This window comes from Anabas testudineus, chromosome 2, assembly GCF_900324465.2.
Source record: "Anabas testudineus chromosome 2, fAnaTes1.2, whole genome shotgun sequence".
Taxonomy (NCBI): domain Eukaryota; kingdom Metazoa; phylum Chordata; class Actinopteri; order Anabantiformes; family Anabantidae; genus Anabas; species Anabas testudineus.
Window position 1 is genome coordinate 25,844,643 of NC_046611.1, and position 16,131 is coordinate 25,860,773.

General features: G+C 40.8%; 1 protein-coding gene across 1 annotated transcript in view; it reads left to right on the forward strand.

The window, feature by feature from the left end:
* Positions 1–15,740, forward strand: part of pola1 (polymerase (DNA directed), alpha 1) — a 47,751-nt gene extending 32,011 nt beyond the window's left edge. The window contains 2 exon segments of the mRNA XM_026364107.1: positions 5,857–5,953; positions 14,740–15,740. Coding sequence (XP_026219892.1) covers positions 5,857–5,953; positions 14,740–14,876 — 234 coding nt within the window. The 3' untranslated portion in view covers positions 14,877–15,740.
* Positions 15,741–16,131: the final 391 nt, after the last annotated feature.

Sequence of the window (16,131 nt, forward strand, 5' to 3'; positions counted from 1 at the left end):
CTATAAGGTAGTGTTAATAAAATCACACAAACAAAATGGAAAAGGGAAACAGACGCTTGAATTAAAGAGGTCATTATCAAATACTCTTAAAGAAGTAACGATAAAGAATACAGTGGTCTGGCTGAGCACTTATACATCACAAGAAGTAAAACCTTCAGTGGGTTATGTGAAACAAAAGTGTACTCGAAAGTTATAAGTATTGTGCAATCACTCTGGTTTGTGATGTCTGCAGTATAGAAGACGATCAGTAGCAGTTTAGACTTCTGATTCTAAATAGTTTTCCCAAATTTTTTATTTCTGTTATTTATGGTTGAAATTATTTCAAACATAACAGTTAATTCACATCAAGCTTATCAGAAATGAAACATTTGGTCTGTAGCTCGGATTAATGGCTAAAGCATTGTCTGTTGACTAGGTGCTGGGAGTGTGCAGGAATTTAACAGTTTCTTATACAGGTTAACAAGTTCATACATTTTTCATAGAGCATACAGTGTTAGATCTATTAATTTCATATTATCTTACTTAAACCATTGACTGTGTTTAATTGACATAATAACATGCACATTCTCTTTGTCCTTGACGGTACGCTGCCATGCTCACATTAGCATCATTCTACTACTGCTACCTGTCATAGATAACATACATGGGAAACACACAAGCAGGTGTCCTACATTGTTTACCTTTGCAGTTAACACACATAAATGTAGTGGAAACGGCAGTTGGCAAAAATAGTGTGCCTCCACTGAAGGTGTTACTTTCATAAATTCAATGTGTGACATTTAAGTACAGAACGAGCTTTGAAATCAACCATTCAGGCAGCTGAGACAGGAAGTCTGAACTCTTCTTCTGCGGGGTTCTGATTTTCCTACTGCTCACTGCCATTGGTCAGGGATGCTGCACTGCCAACAAAGGGGCACTAAATACTAAAGGTCCTCTGATACGGTCACAGACCCGACTTAAAACAACTTAAACTACATTTTTTGTTCACTTCTTTTGTGCGCTGGGTCTTTTGATATTTAGGCTTCCACACTATAGGCTAGAAATTAGCTAGCTATGTAGCATCACAGCAAGCGTCTGACCTCTGATCTCCACCTGGGAAGTGAGATGTAAGATGAAGTGTGATTGATATTAGTCTACACTGACTTTTTTTTTTCCAGTGTTAGGTAACACTGTTGTCTGAATCAAGCCAGTGCACAGAGATTAATATCCCAGCAGCTTACATGTTAAATTGCTGCCAATTATGCAAAGTACTCAAGAGGCCATTCATGTCTGTTTGAGCTAGTGGTAGATAGACTGGGCTCAAAGAAGAAGAAGATGAGAAGATGATGCATCCACCTCCCCAAAGAGGAGCGTTTATTTCTTTCTTTTTTGGAAGCTCCATCAAATATCCAGAGCTGGATGCCTGGCTTTCTGTGTCTGCCTGCTGGATAACTCTGGCTGCACTCCCTTCATGCTTTTTATGTGCCAGTATCATCAGAGATTATCAGGATAATATCAGCAGCAGCCACAAAGACAATCAGAGTTTTTTCTCTGTGTACGCTGCACAAAAAAACACTTTGTTTGTGCCAGAGCTTTTGTAAAGGAGCGTCTTGTTTGTGACACTGCATTCCCTTTCCTCTCTTGCATCATGGTACATTTACCATCGCTGTGGGGGCTGCCTGTCCTCTCTTCTCCTCCCTTCATCCGTTTCTCTCTCACTCTGCCTCTTCCTTTTTTCGCCCTCTCTCTCCCTCCCTCCCTCTCTCTCTCTCTCTGGACACAGATTCAGAGCGTGATCTGATCTCCATGTAATGGGAGAGTAATAGGCACTCTGCCTTGATTGGTTGGTAATTTGGGGGAGTTATGCACAGGTGCAATTTGTAATATTTTCAGTAAATTAAATTTCTTTCTCTTCCTCTCTCCCTCGCTCTTCATCTCCCTCCCCCAGCTTCTCCCTCCCTCCACGGCGCTTAACTCAAATAGGCAATTTTTTTCTCACCCTGTTTCAAATGTCTGTCCTGGCTTCCCCTTTCTTTCCTCCTTTTTATTCAATGCTTTCTTCCCCTGCTCCTTTCTTTTCATTCTCTTTACCTCCCCTCCCTCCCTCCTTAGCTCTTACACTCTGTCTTCTCGTGGTTTACTTTTCCTCTCCTCCTCTCACCCTCCCTTTCTGTCTCTCTCTTTTTCTCCCCTCGTTTTATTGATGTACGCTCAGGCACCCATTAGAGCTCCCTTTTTCCCTCTAGTGGAAATTGCAGCATGTTAATTTTCACACAAATTACGGCAATAGCAGGTATCTCTATTTGATACATTATAGCGGGAGCAATCAGAGATAATTGAGTGCCTTTCAGAGGGAGACGGCTGCATTCACTGCCGGCTCAAAGCTGCCCCATTATCGCCTAATCGCTCTTTAAACACTGAATTTTGCCGAACAAAAATTCTTGTCATAATTTTGCTTAAGTGTATTTGGAAATCACAGTCCTTTGAGCGAGGATAATTGAAATCAAATCCCTTTCACTGGAGCTGACATTTCTACATTTCCCCCCAATTGAAATTAATTTCAAAAATTGAGCATGAATATCTTCAAATAGCAGGCAATTATGCCTTTCAATGGGGAGAAATTACCGGTGCTGAATCGTTGGAGGCTTGCGGGCGAGAGCACCAGTTAAATGCCTTTGTTTCCCGCCGTGTTTGCCTAGTAAAGATTTACATATATTGACTCATTATGGTGTCTTGTGAAGCTGATCGGCGTGACTACCACAACCGGCAATAACGTTCATCGCATCTAAAAAGCTCAAGAGTTTTAAAGCCTTGTGGCCTCACAGCTGAGGGAAAATGTATGTTTGTTTCTCTCCACCCCCCCACTCCCCCTTTTCTCACTCCCTCTCTCTTTCTGCAGCTGCAGTTGTGTGAGGACTTGGATATTGTAGCTTCTGTATTTACAATGCATGTTTGCAGCTAAGCTAGAGGAGAATATGGAGAAAAGTGTGGCCTTGTTTGTGCCACTGATGCTGCATGTCAGTGCATTGAACAGTGTGTCAGCAGCGTGCACACTTTCTATCCATGATAAACCGTGTTTTTGTTTTTGTTTGGCCTGCTGTACTGTCTTTCCTCACATGCACACAGAGGCATATTGTCTGAAAGACTACCTTTTCATTAGCTGCTTCACTGGTGGACTTGAGCGACGGTGTAGTGAGCGAAAGTTCTTTGGAGGTCAAATGTGTGTGTTTTTATGTGTGTGCATGTTAGTCCCTTAAAAGATAGAGACAGGTGTTTTTAGACTGGGGAAGTCTTGAGTGCTCCTTTTATTGTGTGAGCCATTTTAGACTGTTGCTCTGTGATTTGGATCAATTTGTGTGATTTAGCCTCCTTTTCTTATTTCTTATGTGTTTTTTTTTTTTCTTCTTTATTTTATACATCCTGTCTCTGTTCTCCCTTTCATCTCTCACATCTCCTTCTTCCTTTTGGCTAAGCCGTGTTTGTGCGTGTGTACATGTGCCAGGATGTGTATATGTGTGTGACGGGAGGGGTAGTCAGCCGGGGAAGGAGGCAAAGGAGCAAGGGGTACGAGGTGGGGGCTGGGGGGTCCTACGCTCCCAGGAGAGAGGCAATTTCACAGCTGGTTTGCTCCTTAGGCAGTCAGGCTGAAAATGCTGCAGATTTGTGGAGCAAATTGAAATGGTGTCAGTGCAGGAACAAAGCGTCGAGCTGAATGACGAGATACGTGTGTGTGTGTATGTGTGTGAGAGAGAGAGAGAGAGGAAAGAGTGAGGTGGGGTTGAGGGGATCTAAATTCAATAACAACCCTGTAACATTTTAGCCACGCCTTTCTGACACCTGTCAGTCAATCAGTGTGCAGCGACTGGCCCGCCCACAATCAGCATTATATTGTTTGAATGTGCTGCTGGTTGTGTGTGTATGTGGGGGGTGTTCTCTGTGTGTTTTATTTTTCAAGAGGAAGAAGTGGTGTGTGGTGTTTGTGCCGACCGAGCTTGTTCAACCTTGGCAACCGTAACCGAGGCTCCATTATGGGATGTGCATGGTTTGGTTGTTGACTAGGCAGTGCATCAACGGTCAACAGCTGTGCATGCCATGTGGGCAGCCATAGAAAGCCATTAAACACACACACATTCACACATCACATAGTTTACATTTAGTTGCATTAGAAACTCTTGCCACTTGATTATGCCACAGCAGCAAAAACTGAAATTACAATTACGCACGTTGCCGATTGGCAGGTATAATGGCTACACACAAACTCACTTCACTCACACACACAGATACTGACACACAGGAATTGTCAGGGGATTCTTCCTGGTGGTAATAATAAAGCACTCGGCGCACACCTGATGGCAGTGTGGGGTCGGGGCTTAGCATGCCCTCTCCAGCGTAGCAGGGAAATGACGAGCCAATAACTGCAATTAAACATGCAGTATAATGGCTAATCAAATTGACAGCCTCGGCTGTTCGCATGCCTCTCTCACAATGGCTTATCACAACAAACTATTATGAGGGAGGGTATTTCAGGCCTGATCCCCTCTTTTCTTTCTCTCTCTCTTCCTCACTGTCTCTGATTCTCTCCATCTCACATCTTTTTGTATTTTTACCCTTTCCCTCTCTCTTTTTTATTCTCTTTTTTTTTTTCACTCCCACCTTTCTGTCTTGCTCATCCTCTCCATCTCTCCCTCTCGCTCCTCTCTCTTTCTCTCCCTCTCTCCCTCTTACAGGCTGTCATGTGGCTCCAGTTAATTGCAGTGGAGATTAACAAAGCAAGCAAATTTGTTTTCTTGCTTTACTGTGTCACACAGAGGAAGGGAGATGTTTTCTGGGAGCTAAACTTGCATGAACAGAACCGGGTGCACATTTGTAGAGTCATGTTCAATCTACTTGCTTCTCAAATTGGTAAATATGGTTTATTAATCTGTTTTGGATATGTTTGTGCTCTGTCGTGATCTTGACTCAAACAATGTCTGACAGACTAAAATAACAGGAAAAATAATGTACTTACTTATTTCTGCACTCACACAATGTGAACACAATCAGGAAACAGGGAAAATCTTATGATTATTCCAACCTATTGTTTTTCATGTATTAAAAGCTTCGATAAATGCACTTACTTTCAATTACCGGTTAAATAATTGATAAATTGTCTCAACTTTTCAAGGCCTAATGTGACCTTGATCTTCAAATTTATTTTATCTGACCAAGAGCCCAATATGCATTAGATAGTAGGAGACTGTTTAATATGTTGTTGACACCTCTGTGTGTCTTACACTGACCTTATTAAGCAGGTCAGGTAAAGATGTGTGAAGACCATATTCTTTAAGGTCGATATTAATTTCTTTCTTGGTTTCATTCAGTCACATTAGGCCATCAGTCTTGATTTCAGTGCCTTGTATTACCCACTCTAAAAATAATTTCAATAAGTTCCATGTGGTACACAGGGTTTAAATTCAAGAAAAAGAGAGCACTGCTAAGTAATCGATATGTCACTGGTAGAAATTCCTACAACATTAGCTCTGACTTGCAGTTGGAAGATGTTTTTGCTTCTCAAATATTTAAATTCATGGTCTATGCAACATGACGCAAATGTTAGATTAGCTCTACAGAGAAGACAAAAGAATGAATGTGGTACAAAGGTTGGAGGACAACGGTGTTAAGGTGACTGGGACAGGTTAGCTGCTTTGCCTTACTTCATTCGTTTACACCGGCACTTTTGATGACCTATCTGAAGCCTCATATCACCACTACAGCAACACTTTTACCACAGTAGACTTGTACACTAGTACACTTCTTTGTCTTGTGTTATCATTGAAATAACACTGTGTGTGTGTGTGTGCGCGTGTGTGTGCGCGTGTGTGTGTGTTCTCTTTGCAGTACTCTGAAAAGGCCCTGTACAACCAGCTCTGCTTCTACAGATTCATCTTTGACTGGGAGTATGCGGTCGCCAAAGTACTACCACCTGATGAGAGAAGTAAGATTGTGCACACACATCATGTGTGTTGCTTGATATTGTGCTAATAGTGTGTCTGCTACAGTATTTATTTATATAAATACATTTTGTCATATTTATTCAGTTTTTGTTTTTGTTCTACAATACTGCCTTTGGCGCTAAAATCAACTTACTAGAAACACTATTGAAGTTTGAGATTTGATGTCTTAACAATGCTTCCTCACAAATACACATACAACATAGCATTAGCAATCAATGTCTCAACGTAAACCTTTTACCCAGGCTGCACTTACAATATTCACCAATGATGTGAGACACACACAAGCAGTGGAGTATGGGCATTGGATATGGGGAGGGGGTTAAGGACATTCAGCTCCTCGAGTCGACAGCCCTAATTTAGGAGACGGATTCAATCACACACACATACAGAATGCAAAACGCTCCAATCACTGGAAGAAAGGAGGAAAGAGCCCTCCATCGTTCTCCCTCTACCCTCACTGTCCATTTCTACCTCTTTCTCCTTTCTCTGTCTCTCTCTCTCCCTCTCTCTCTCTCTCTCTCTCACCCTCTCTCTCCCCCTCTCCCTCTCTTGGACAGGCACTCGTTTGGCTGTGTTGATTGAAAACAGGTTTTAGATTTAGGGAAATGATAGGGGGAGTAATGGGCGAGCTGACGAAAGGATAGCCCTTCTCCTATAATGGGACATGGAGCGTATATTTCCCCCCTTGGACTCAAATAGACGCTACTCCAGCTCTCTGGGCGCGCTCGGTAGGCGTCAGCTACAAGGCCTCTTTACCCATAGTTCTCCCTGATTGATGTCACTTGATTAGAAAGGGCCTCTGGGCCGAGTGATTTATTTATTTGATTAAATATTTATGTATGTATGTTATTTATATATGTATGCCCGAATGCTGAGAGTGTGTGAGTGTCAGGCCAGACCTGAGTGAGGCAGCAAAAGAGTGAGACAGCAGAGGTAAATATAACGTGTAATCAACAGATGACCACTCACAAGATGGAGGGAGCTGAAATAGGGGGATTGGACTGGTGTAGAGGAGGAGGCGAAGGGAAGGAGTACTAACATGATTATAGCCTCCATTTTTGCTTTCTTTTATTTCTGTCTTTGCCCAGATGCAAGAAATCATCGCCAATCAGTTCTTGATTCTCGTCCTTTCTTTATGTTCCTGTGCTTTGCAGTATTTTGGATCTACTCTGGGCTTTTTCTTCCAGAGTCCCAGTATTAGTTTGAACCTCACAGTTTAATACAAAACAAAACATTACAGGGACATTCTTTAGTTTGCAGCTAACTATGGAAATGTGTGCTCACAGTTTACCTAATAGCGGTTGTTTAGTAGACAACAGGTAAAGTTGTTGTGTCTTGTCTTGTCTGGTAAGGACTGCATTTCATGGTTCACTGACACCTAATCAGTGTTTAGTAGTCCAAAGACACGGACAGGCTAAGTAGACATATGCTGTCTGTTCAACCTTCAGACAATACTGTACACCATTGGTCCCGTTGTGTGGGCTTGTAACCATTCAAAATAATGTATTGGTACATGTTGCATGCTTACATGAGCCGTGCAGCCAATTAGGGATTTTGGCTTCTAGATTAGATAACGTTTAAAGGATCCGTTCATCTGTCCTGAAAGAATAGTCAGGGGCTTACATTACATACATTAGATGCACTGAAAGAGGTTGTATGTGTTCTTGTTCTGTGCAAAAATAATCTCTAAGGAGGTTTAAGCTTTCTAAGTCTTTAAATTAAGTGGATTTCTTCCAAAGTTAAAGTTTTTTTTTTCTTATTGTGAGATTCCATGGGCCTGAAGTTATTGGGGTTATCAAAACCTCAGGTTCATGACAATGTCCTGTTGACATATACTAATACCTTTTTGATTCCCATTATATAGCTATTACAGATTTAATTCATAATTATTATGGCTCTATTCCAGTGTTTAAGTTAAACATCTGTTTGTTTAAGCCACTGTAGAAAACAAATAGCTCTCCTACAATGTGCTTAAAATCAGTTTGAGAGACAGGATACGTGTCTGCATCCTGCCTGTAACACCCAGTACTCTTCTGCTACTGGTGTCGTTCAGCACCGCCCAGCACTCTGCACAGTTAACAGTCACAACAAGTCTCCTGTTTGCCTCATCGGGCTTGACAGCCACTAGATGTGACACGAAATTAGAATGTGGAGTTTTCATTTAAATATGTTTTCAGTATTAAGCCAAGTCATTCTTTAATAAGAGACTTAATTTCATTAGTAGTTGTATGTGGTAAGTGATTGCTAAGTGGTGCAGAACTCCACAAGTCCCAGTTAAACATTGCAATAATGCTGTTTTGATGATGTGATGGAGTTAATGAACAGGATGGTGTAACTTAATGGTGAAACATTCAATTGCAACCTAGGGTGCCAGGAAAAAACATAACTGAGCGGAAACAGACCTTACTCATATTTTGATGATGGTATTAATACAGATTTGATTGAAACTGGTACTGTGTGATGTAATTTAAAAAAAAAAACCTAGAGGAAGATATGTGAGTTTACAGATAACCTGTTAGTGCTCCTAGTATTGTAGTACTAGGATAATATCCAGCTTGGAGGCGTCATTGTGAGCTCTGGGCCTCCTTGTATTGTTGCTGATGGGTTACATCATGTGACTGTATCTGTTAGGCCCACTGGGCAACATGGACAAACCAGTGTCTCCACCAAATGGTTCATATCCAGCACTCTACACGCTTATCCCAGATAGGGCATGAATGTATTTCTATACACACCCATTTTGCTGTAAAATATAGGTTTAAAGCATTATCCCTCAGTCCTGGGGCAGTAATACCCCATATTACTGCATTACACACCCAGGGACCACACCTGGGAGATTACAGGGAGAAGACATACAATCCTAAGGTAAAGGCTAATGTTACTTTTGTTGTCTGCTTCAGGAGAGATTACTTTGGATCAAGGGAAATCACTGCACACTTAAAGCCGTCACATCCATGTCAATAAAAATGCATTAGTTATTTTAGAAAGTCTTCATAAAAAAAGGGAGTTGATCAGAAAAAATTCACACATGCACACATCTAAAACATCTACCAACACCACCAAAGACTCTGAAAAGTGTCTGAAAAAACTGATTCTAGCAAAGACAACAGTTTAGACCAGTTTAGATCTCTATCAATATGGACGCCTGTAGATTTACAGTATATGAGGTTACCTACCTAGCTTTTATCAGTTTATCAAGCAGTTCATTGTAATTCTCATTTCATTACATTGGAAATTAAAGCTACTGGCCTGTAGTCATTATTAAGCTTGGAACAAGATTTTATCATAACTGGAGTTTTAATAAACTTGTTTCAAAGCTTCATCACTGTGTTTGTATCAATAGAGAGCTGAAAAAGCTGATGCCAGGCTTGTGTAAGTTCCTCAGCAGATGTTCTCAAGAGGACGTTTGACATCCCATGTGGTCCCATTGCTCTACCAATGTGCATAGATTTAAAGACCTTAGTAACAAAACCTGGATCTATTATAGTCCCACCATCACAAGCGTTATAGTATACTCTATGTAAAACATCACAATGTTCCCTAGAGGTGTTAATTTCAAACCACAGTTAAAAATTATCCAGTTTATTTGCTTTCTCTTTATCCACGAACTTCTGTTTATATTTAGAATTAGTCATTTTTCAGAGTCCCACAGTTGCTTTGTATCACATATTGATAGATTTCCTTGTCTTGTTTCAATGCTGGTCTCAATAACTATTAAGCTCCTTTTGTGTAGCTTTTAGCATCTCCTGACTTGTTTTCTTCCTTTTAATGCAGTCTTCAATTTCTTTTGTAATATAAAAGATAGTTAAGATAGATAGATATATAATATAATATAATATAATATAATATAATATAATATAATATAATATAATATAATATAATATAATATAAAAGTTTATTGTTTAGAGATCTCTAAATGTTGATACAAATGTTGATAAAAATGGTGCAGATCTACTCAATAAACAAGGATTAAAACCACCTAACATCAACATAGGTGCTTGTGGCATTATCTATAAATTCCAGTGGAACGTACCACAGTGCCTGGCAAGGCTAAGAGTTCAGTCTTGTATGTTAGCTGCCTGGTGTGTTAGTGTGTGTGTCTGTAAAACATTGTGCAGCCTGGCTACACAATATTAGCCATACAAAAAGTAACAATTACAGTTTTCTTGCACAGAAGTACAGCCTGCAGTCCAAACTCAAGTACAGTCTAGTAGTGGCATATTCATCAAACTGTAACATGTAACAATGTACAGAAAGAACCTGCCACCATGTCGCCCGTAAAGCAGTGCCATACCTCATAAACTCTACTAGGTGTCTCTGCATTAACTGGTATTTGTGACTGTGTGCATACAGGACATACCTGAAACTATTTGAGCAATGCTTCAGTGTACACAATGTAATTTTGAATATTTTTGTATTGATTTTATTGTTGTGGTAGCGCTCTGTTGTGAATATTAATAGCTTCAGCCACTACTAGAAGAACTGCTTAGAAATTGTGCTGAGATGATTAATACTTAATTCATGTAATCAGTAGTTTTGGTAAATGCTTTTTTGTAAATAAGCGAAAAATACCCATATCTAAACTAAATCACATTTTCTTATTGTCAGCAAAGCCCTTGAAGAAACTGGCAACGAAGTGGTTCTGCCAGTAAGTGTCATCTATTTAGCTAAAGCCTGATACAGTTAAACTTTTCCACTAGAACACATTATTGGGGACTGGTTTTAAAAGATACCACATACACCATGCTGCTGTCAGATACACATAATGTGTATTTGTCTGCATTTCAAAATAGTTGCAGTTAATTATACTTTTTATTACCATTTGATTAACATTTGGTCTAGACTCAAGAAAATGAAATGTTATATGGTATTATAAGGTGATTGACAGTCCACTAGGATTCATAGAACTGCACTAACATGTGTAACTGTTAACCCTAACGTCTGTACTGGCTGGAAACCGTTTATGCTTGTGGCACCTTTCTTACGCAGCAACTGTGACTTTTAGTCTACCTACGCTCATGGCAGGACTGTGGTTTGAAGCTTTTTTTGAACTGCTAGATTAAGGTTAGCTTAGCAAGGCAAGTCTAGCCAGACTGAATGTGTTGGTGTCCGGAGGCTGAGAGCATCTGATGGGGTAAAAAAGTTAGAAAAGATTTAACAGATGAGGAAGCACATTGTTGACATCAGAAAAAAGAAGAAAATATCAGTTGCCATTTCCTTAAAGGTCTGCATTTGCTTTTGTTTACCATACTCATAGGTAAAATGTAACTTGAATAGGCTACAATACATCACGTGTTGATATCTGTGTTCACGGTTCCCTCCGTCATTCAGAAGTCTTTGCATGTACTGAACATTTACAATAAAACACATTAAAGTGAAATGCATAAAAGAGCTCTGAGTCAACGCTGAATGTAATTTGATCAGACTGAACGTGCATGTACTCTGCACTACTCCACTGTGTCGGCGTGTGTGCACATTTGCAAGCGTGTGCCAGTCTTATCTACATGTACATTGCATTTTTGTGCCTGATTGCTGCGACTGAGTAAAACATGGAGGTAATTTCATCCGCTGCAGGAGATCTCTAATAGATTATACACACACACACACGCACTAAGGGGGAAAAAAAAAACATGCTGTCCGTTCCTTAGCTGGGAACATCCCGTATCAATGACTTTCAAATCATTTCACGTCACTTTTCTTGTCTCCCTTTGCTCTCCCTTTTTGTCTTTCCCCTCCCTCCATTCCTCAGTCTATCTGTTGCCTTTCTCTTCTTTCCTTCGCCCCTCCTCTCCAGGTCTCACCCTTGAGTGTGGGCAGTATGATTGCGTGTGTAAGCAATAATGTAATTTTGCCGCATTGATAAAATATAAATTGTCCTTGAGCTACGCTTTTCTAATGATCCATTTACCGACAGTTTCCCAGCCACCTCTCAGCGCTCTGCATTTGTTCCTCTTCTACCCTCTCACTCTATCTTCTCTCTCTTCTCTTCATTTCATTCTCTCTCTTCTCCATTTTTTTCCCTTCTCTCTCTCTCTCCCTCTCTCTCTTTTCATCTTCCACACTCCCCTCCCTCTCTCTGGTGATACAAAGCGGGGTGGCAAAATCCGCGGGTACGATTGTCAAATCAATTATTCATTCTGTGCAATTACACTCACACAAAGAAGTTTCCCTGTGCTCCGAGTGGTGATTAAATTAACTGCTATTCCAGCTGCCCGTCGCCACCAGCCTAATAGAATATTCATGGAGGCGGCCGATGGAATGGCCGATCTCCATTAACTTCATCATGCTCACTTAATTACAGGCTTGTTATTGTATTTACACCTAGTTAGAGCGTGCAGAGCCCCGATCTACTCGTGCCCAGCATCGCCAGAGTATGCGCGAGTGTGTGACAACACCTAGTTAGAGCAAAGATAACCCCTGATACACTCATTGTGCGCATGTGTGTGTTGGAGTTGGTATGAATGTGTGCGTGCAATGGAGAGAAAGATGTCTGGGCTGACAAATTACTGCCCCATTCCATAAATTCTACAAAGTTTTCTGGATCTAAAACTACATGTGTCTGTCGTGTTTTCCATTTTTAATTTAAGTCAGCATCTCCTTCCTTCGTGTTATTTCCACTCCTCTCCTTTTTTCCGTCATGTCTCGGCCTTCCAAACAACACCGTCTCCCCTCTCTTCTCTCCTTCCGCCTCACACTCGCTCTTTCATGGAGGCTATTTATTTGAACTGCACTCCCCACTGTGCTCCGACTTGCAGCCAGATCTCTCCTTCTTTCTTTCCCTCTCTGTGACTCTTAAATCATTCTTTTATCTGTTCGCCACACAGTGATTGAGGTGGAAAAAAGAAAGGAGTGGGGAAGAGTAGAGGAGGGGGAGAATTATTTTCTCCTACCTTTCAGAAATGATGACATGATTGCTTTCGCTTGATCATGCATCATCACCCCCCCTCCCCTATTCCCCAGATAAATAGACTAGTTTGTCTCACCCAGCCTCTCTTCTCCCCTTTTCTCCCTCCATCCCTGTCCTTGCTAACATGAGGATTATCTGGTAATAGTTGCTGCAGGTGTTTAAGTCAACCACACCATCCTCTGTACGTTTGTGCATGCATGTCTGATTGTGACTGCTTGTCACATGGATGTTTTTAGTCACCATGACTGAGTTAGTGTGCTTTTTAAGTGTTTAACTACCATCAAGCGTGTGCGTGTGTGCGTGTGTGTGTGTGCGCGTCTACCTCACTGTTGAGCTCTGTGTATCTAACCTTTGTTCCCTTGAGCAGTCAGTGGACTGGTATTTATCCAGTGGCCACTAATGTATCAGACAGGAAGGACAAGACAGGAGATAGTGAGGACATGACAACCGGCCATATGGCCCGTGTTTTTGTAGTATCGTTAATAGATGGACCAAAAATGAGCTTTGATGATTGATTTTGACAATCGATTGGTTAGTCATTCAACAAGCAAAAATGCCAGTCACCGGTTTCACCTTGTTAAATATGAGGATTTGTTTTCTGTGTCAGAAACTGTAAAAAATGCCCGTCACAATTTACCAGAGCCCAAGTTGACGTCTTCAAAGGAACGGTCCAGAAATGGAAGAAAATTCACTTTAGTTTCATAGAGGAGAAATCAACCAATCCGTTTTTAGCAATATTTCTTGAAAAACATGAATGTCTTAAATCACAAATTAGTTAATAATAAATAGCTTGCCAGCTAATGTTTTATCATTATTTCATCTCATCAGAAAACCTTGAAAGACCTGCACAGAATGTATGTAAACAAAGCCAGGGGAAACTGATCCATCCTTTGACATTTAAATTCCCTCCAGAATATACAACAATATAATTTATTCTCCTTGCATTTGTAGAATGCATTTCAGATGCATGTGTACAGTTTGATTTTTAACGACAACTAGTTTTGTTTACATTTGGACAAACTGGTGCTGGCGTCCTCTGATTGGTTCTTGGTTAATGTGTCATTGATATCAAATGCAGCTCTGAGGACAAGTAATTGACCTGATGTGGGGATGTTTGCTTCTTTTGTTTTTGTTCATTTAAATTCATGATTGATATGAATCATATTTCATTAATGCTGTAACTTTCTCTTATTTTCATTTTCCTGCTTCTTCACCAGTGAGCCAGTTTATTATTTCTGGTGTATCTTGCTACACTCTTTGTGATAGTGTGTTATTACTTGGTCTCATTGTACTTTATCTATACTTGACCCTCAGTATGATATTGTAAAGATTTCATTTTGGTGGCTACGCAGCCTGGGACAGTCAGCTCTCAGTCTTTTCTCTGGCCTCATCACAGCCCACCTGAAGGGATAACAGGGACACGATATTGACTTCACGCTCTCATTGGGCTTTTTTATTGATCTTATGATTCTGTTTGTGTGTCTGTATGTGCGTGTGCATGCACATGCTGCCATCGACCCATCCGTCCAATTGTGTGCGATCCCTCTCAGAGCCTTCAGAGTGATAACATTACTGGCAGATAGCATTGGATCTGTTGGTGCTCCAGTTAAGAGTGATGCGCTCCTCTGTGTTTATTAGTGACAAAGCTGGTGTATGCACTGCTTCTCTTACACTTAGACTCAGCTGAACTGAATCAAACGGATGGAGGGAGGTGAGGGCCATCCAGAAGGGAGCTGCTCATTAGCTTAAAATGCACACATGGCACTAGCTTCCACTGTTGTGACTGATGCATTTGAGGCACTGAATGATCTTCTGTTGAGCTTTGTCAGTGATAATGATCCTCTTCCCTTTCTCTTCTAGATCGAGTTAGCCGGATGAACAGGGAAAAGGAAGTTTATCGGAGGCTGAAGGAAGTTCCAGATAAAGCCTTAACCACAAGTGGCTACTCAGAAATTAACTTGGCCAAACTGTTCCAGGCCTTCTCCACCCTCAAGTAAAACAACACACACACACACCTGGAAAGACGGCACCACCAAGAGACCCTAACGTCTGACTCTAACCCGGACATTTGCACAGTCAACTACATCTGTTTTCTCAGTTTGGTTTCTGAATATGGGCAACTTTGGGGATTTGACCTCCAAATCATCTTCCTTTAACCTCTTGAGTTTATCTATAGCCTAATACCCAATTGCAACTCTCTCCTGCTTCAATTTTTTTTTTTTCCCCATATAGACACTGCGCACACACCTGGACTGACCCCATCACCCTGACTCTGTATGGTAAAGGGGAGTAGCAATCAAACCTAAATGGCAGTCTATTGTGTGTGTGTGGAGGCTAGCTGTGCCTAGGTGTGTGTGTGTGTGTGTGTGTGTGTGTGTGTGTGTGTGTGTGTGTGTGTGTGAATGACTTATCCTCAGAGCAGTCAGTATACTCCAAAAGCCGCTAATTAGCCAGTGATAGTGACCCCGGCCACTAAGACCACTGGATGCCTGCAGCGATCGGACACTTGTTCTGATTACCACCATTCATCTCGTGTGCGTGTCAGATGAGAGGATGACAGTAAGGACGAGGCAGGGAGTGATTTTGTCTCTTTATCGAACAACTGATATCCTTCTCCTCCACTGCCTCTGTTTAACTGATGTCATTTCAGCCCTTTCACTTGTTGTTCTTTGTTTTGTTTTTGTTTTTTTAATCCCTCCCTCTGTGCAGATTGTGTTTTAGTGCATGTAATTTGCTATGTATGTGATGCGTACTGCTCCGGAGGGTTTCTATAATGACTTGTGTAATGAATACAATGTTATCAAATGTATTTTGATATTGATGCCAACCTTTTTGATAGTGAAACGTCAATAAAAAACTAAATAGAAAAACTGTTTTATTTGCAATGTATGGTCTGACAGAAATGTGTGGATGGGTATCCCATAGTGTCTTCATGTTTCCTGTGTTAATGTTGCACTGTAATACCACAAAACTGAAATTTATTAAAACAGTCACTCACTGTTATAGTGTAGAGCATCTGGTTAGGTAAGTAAAACATCGCTTCACTTTATATAATGATACATCTGGTCATCTACACTCTCCAGTACTTTATACGTATGTTGATGCACTATATTGATTTACATTAAGATTTAAAATATTCTTCTCTTTAATTCTTCGCTTTCTGGTGGTTCCTTGACAAGCGAGGTCGCCAACTTGCATGTGTTTGAGAAACATTGAATAGAAAACCTAATGTCCAGCAGATTTGTGCTTTTT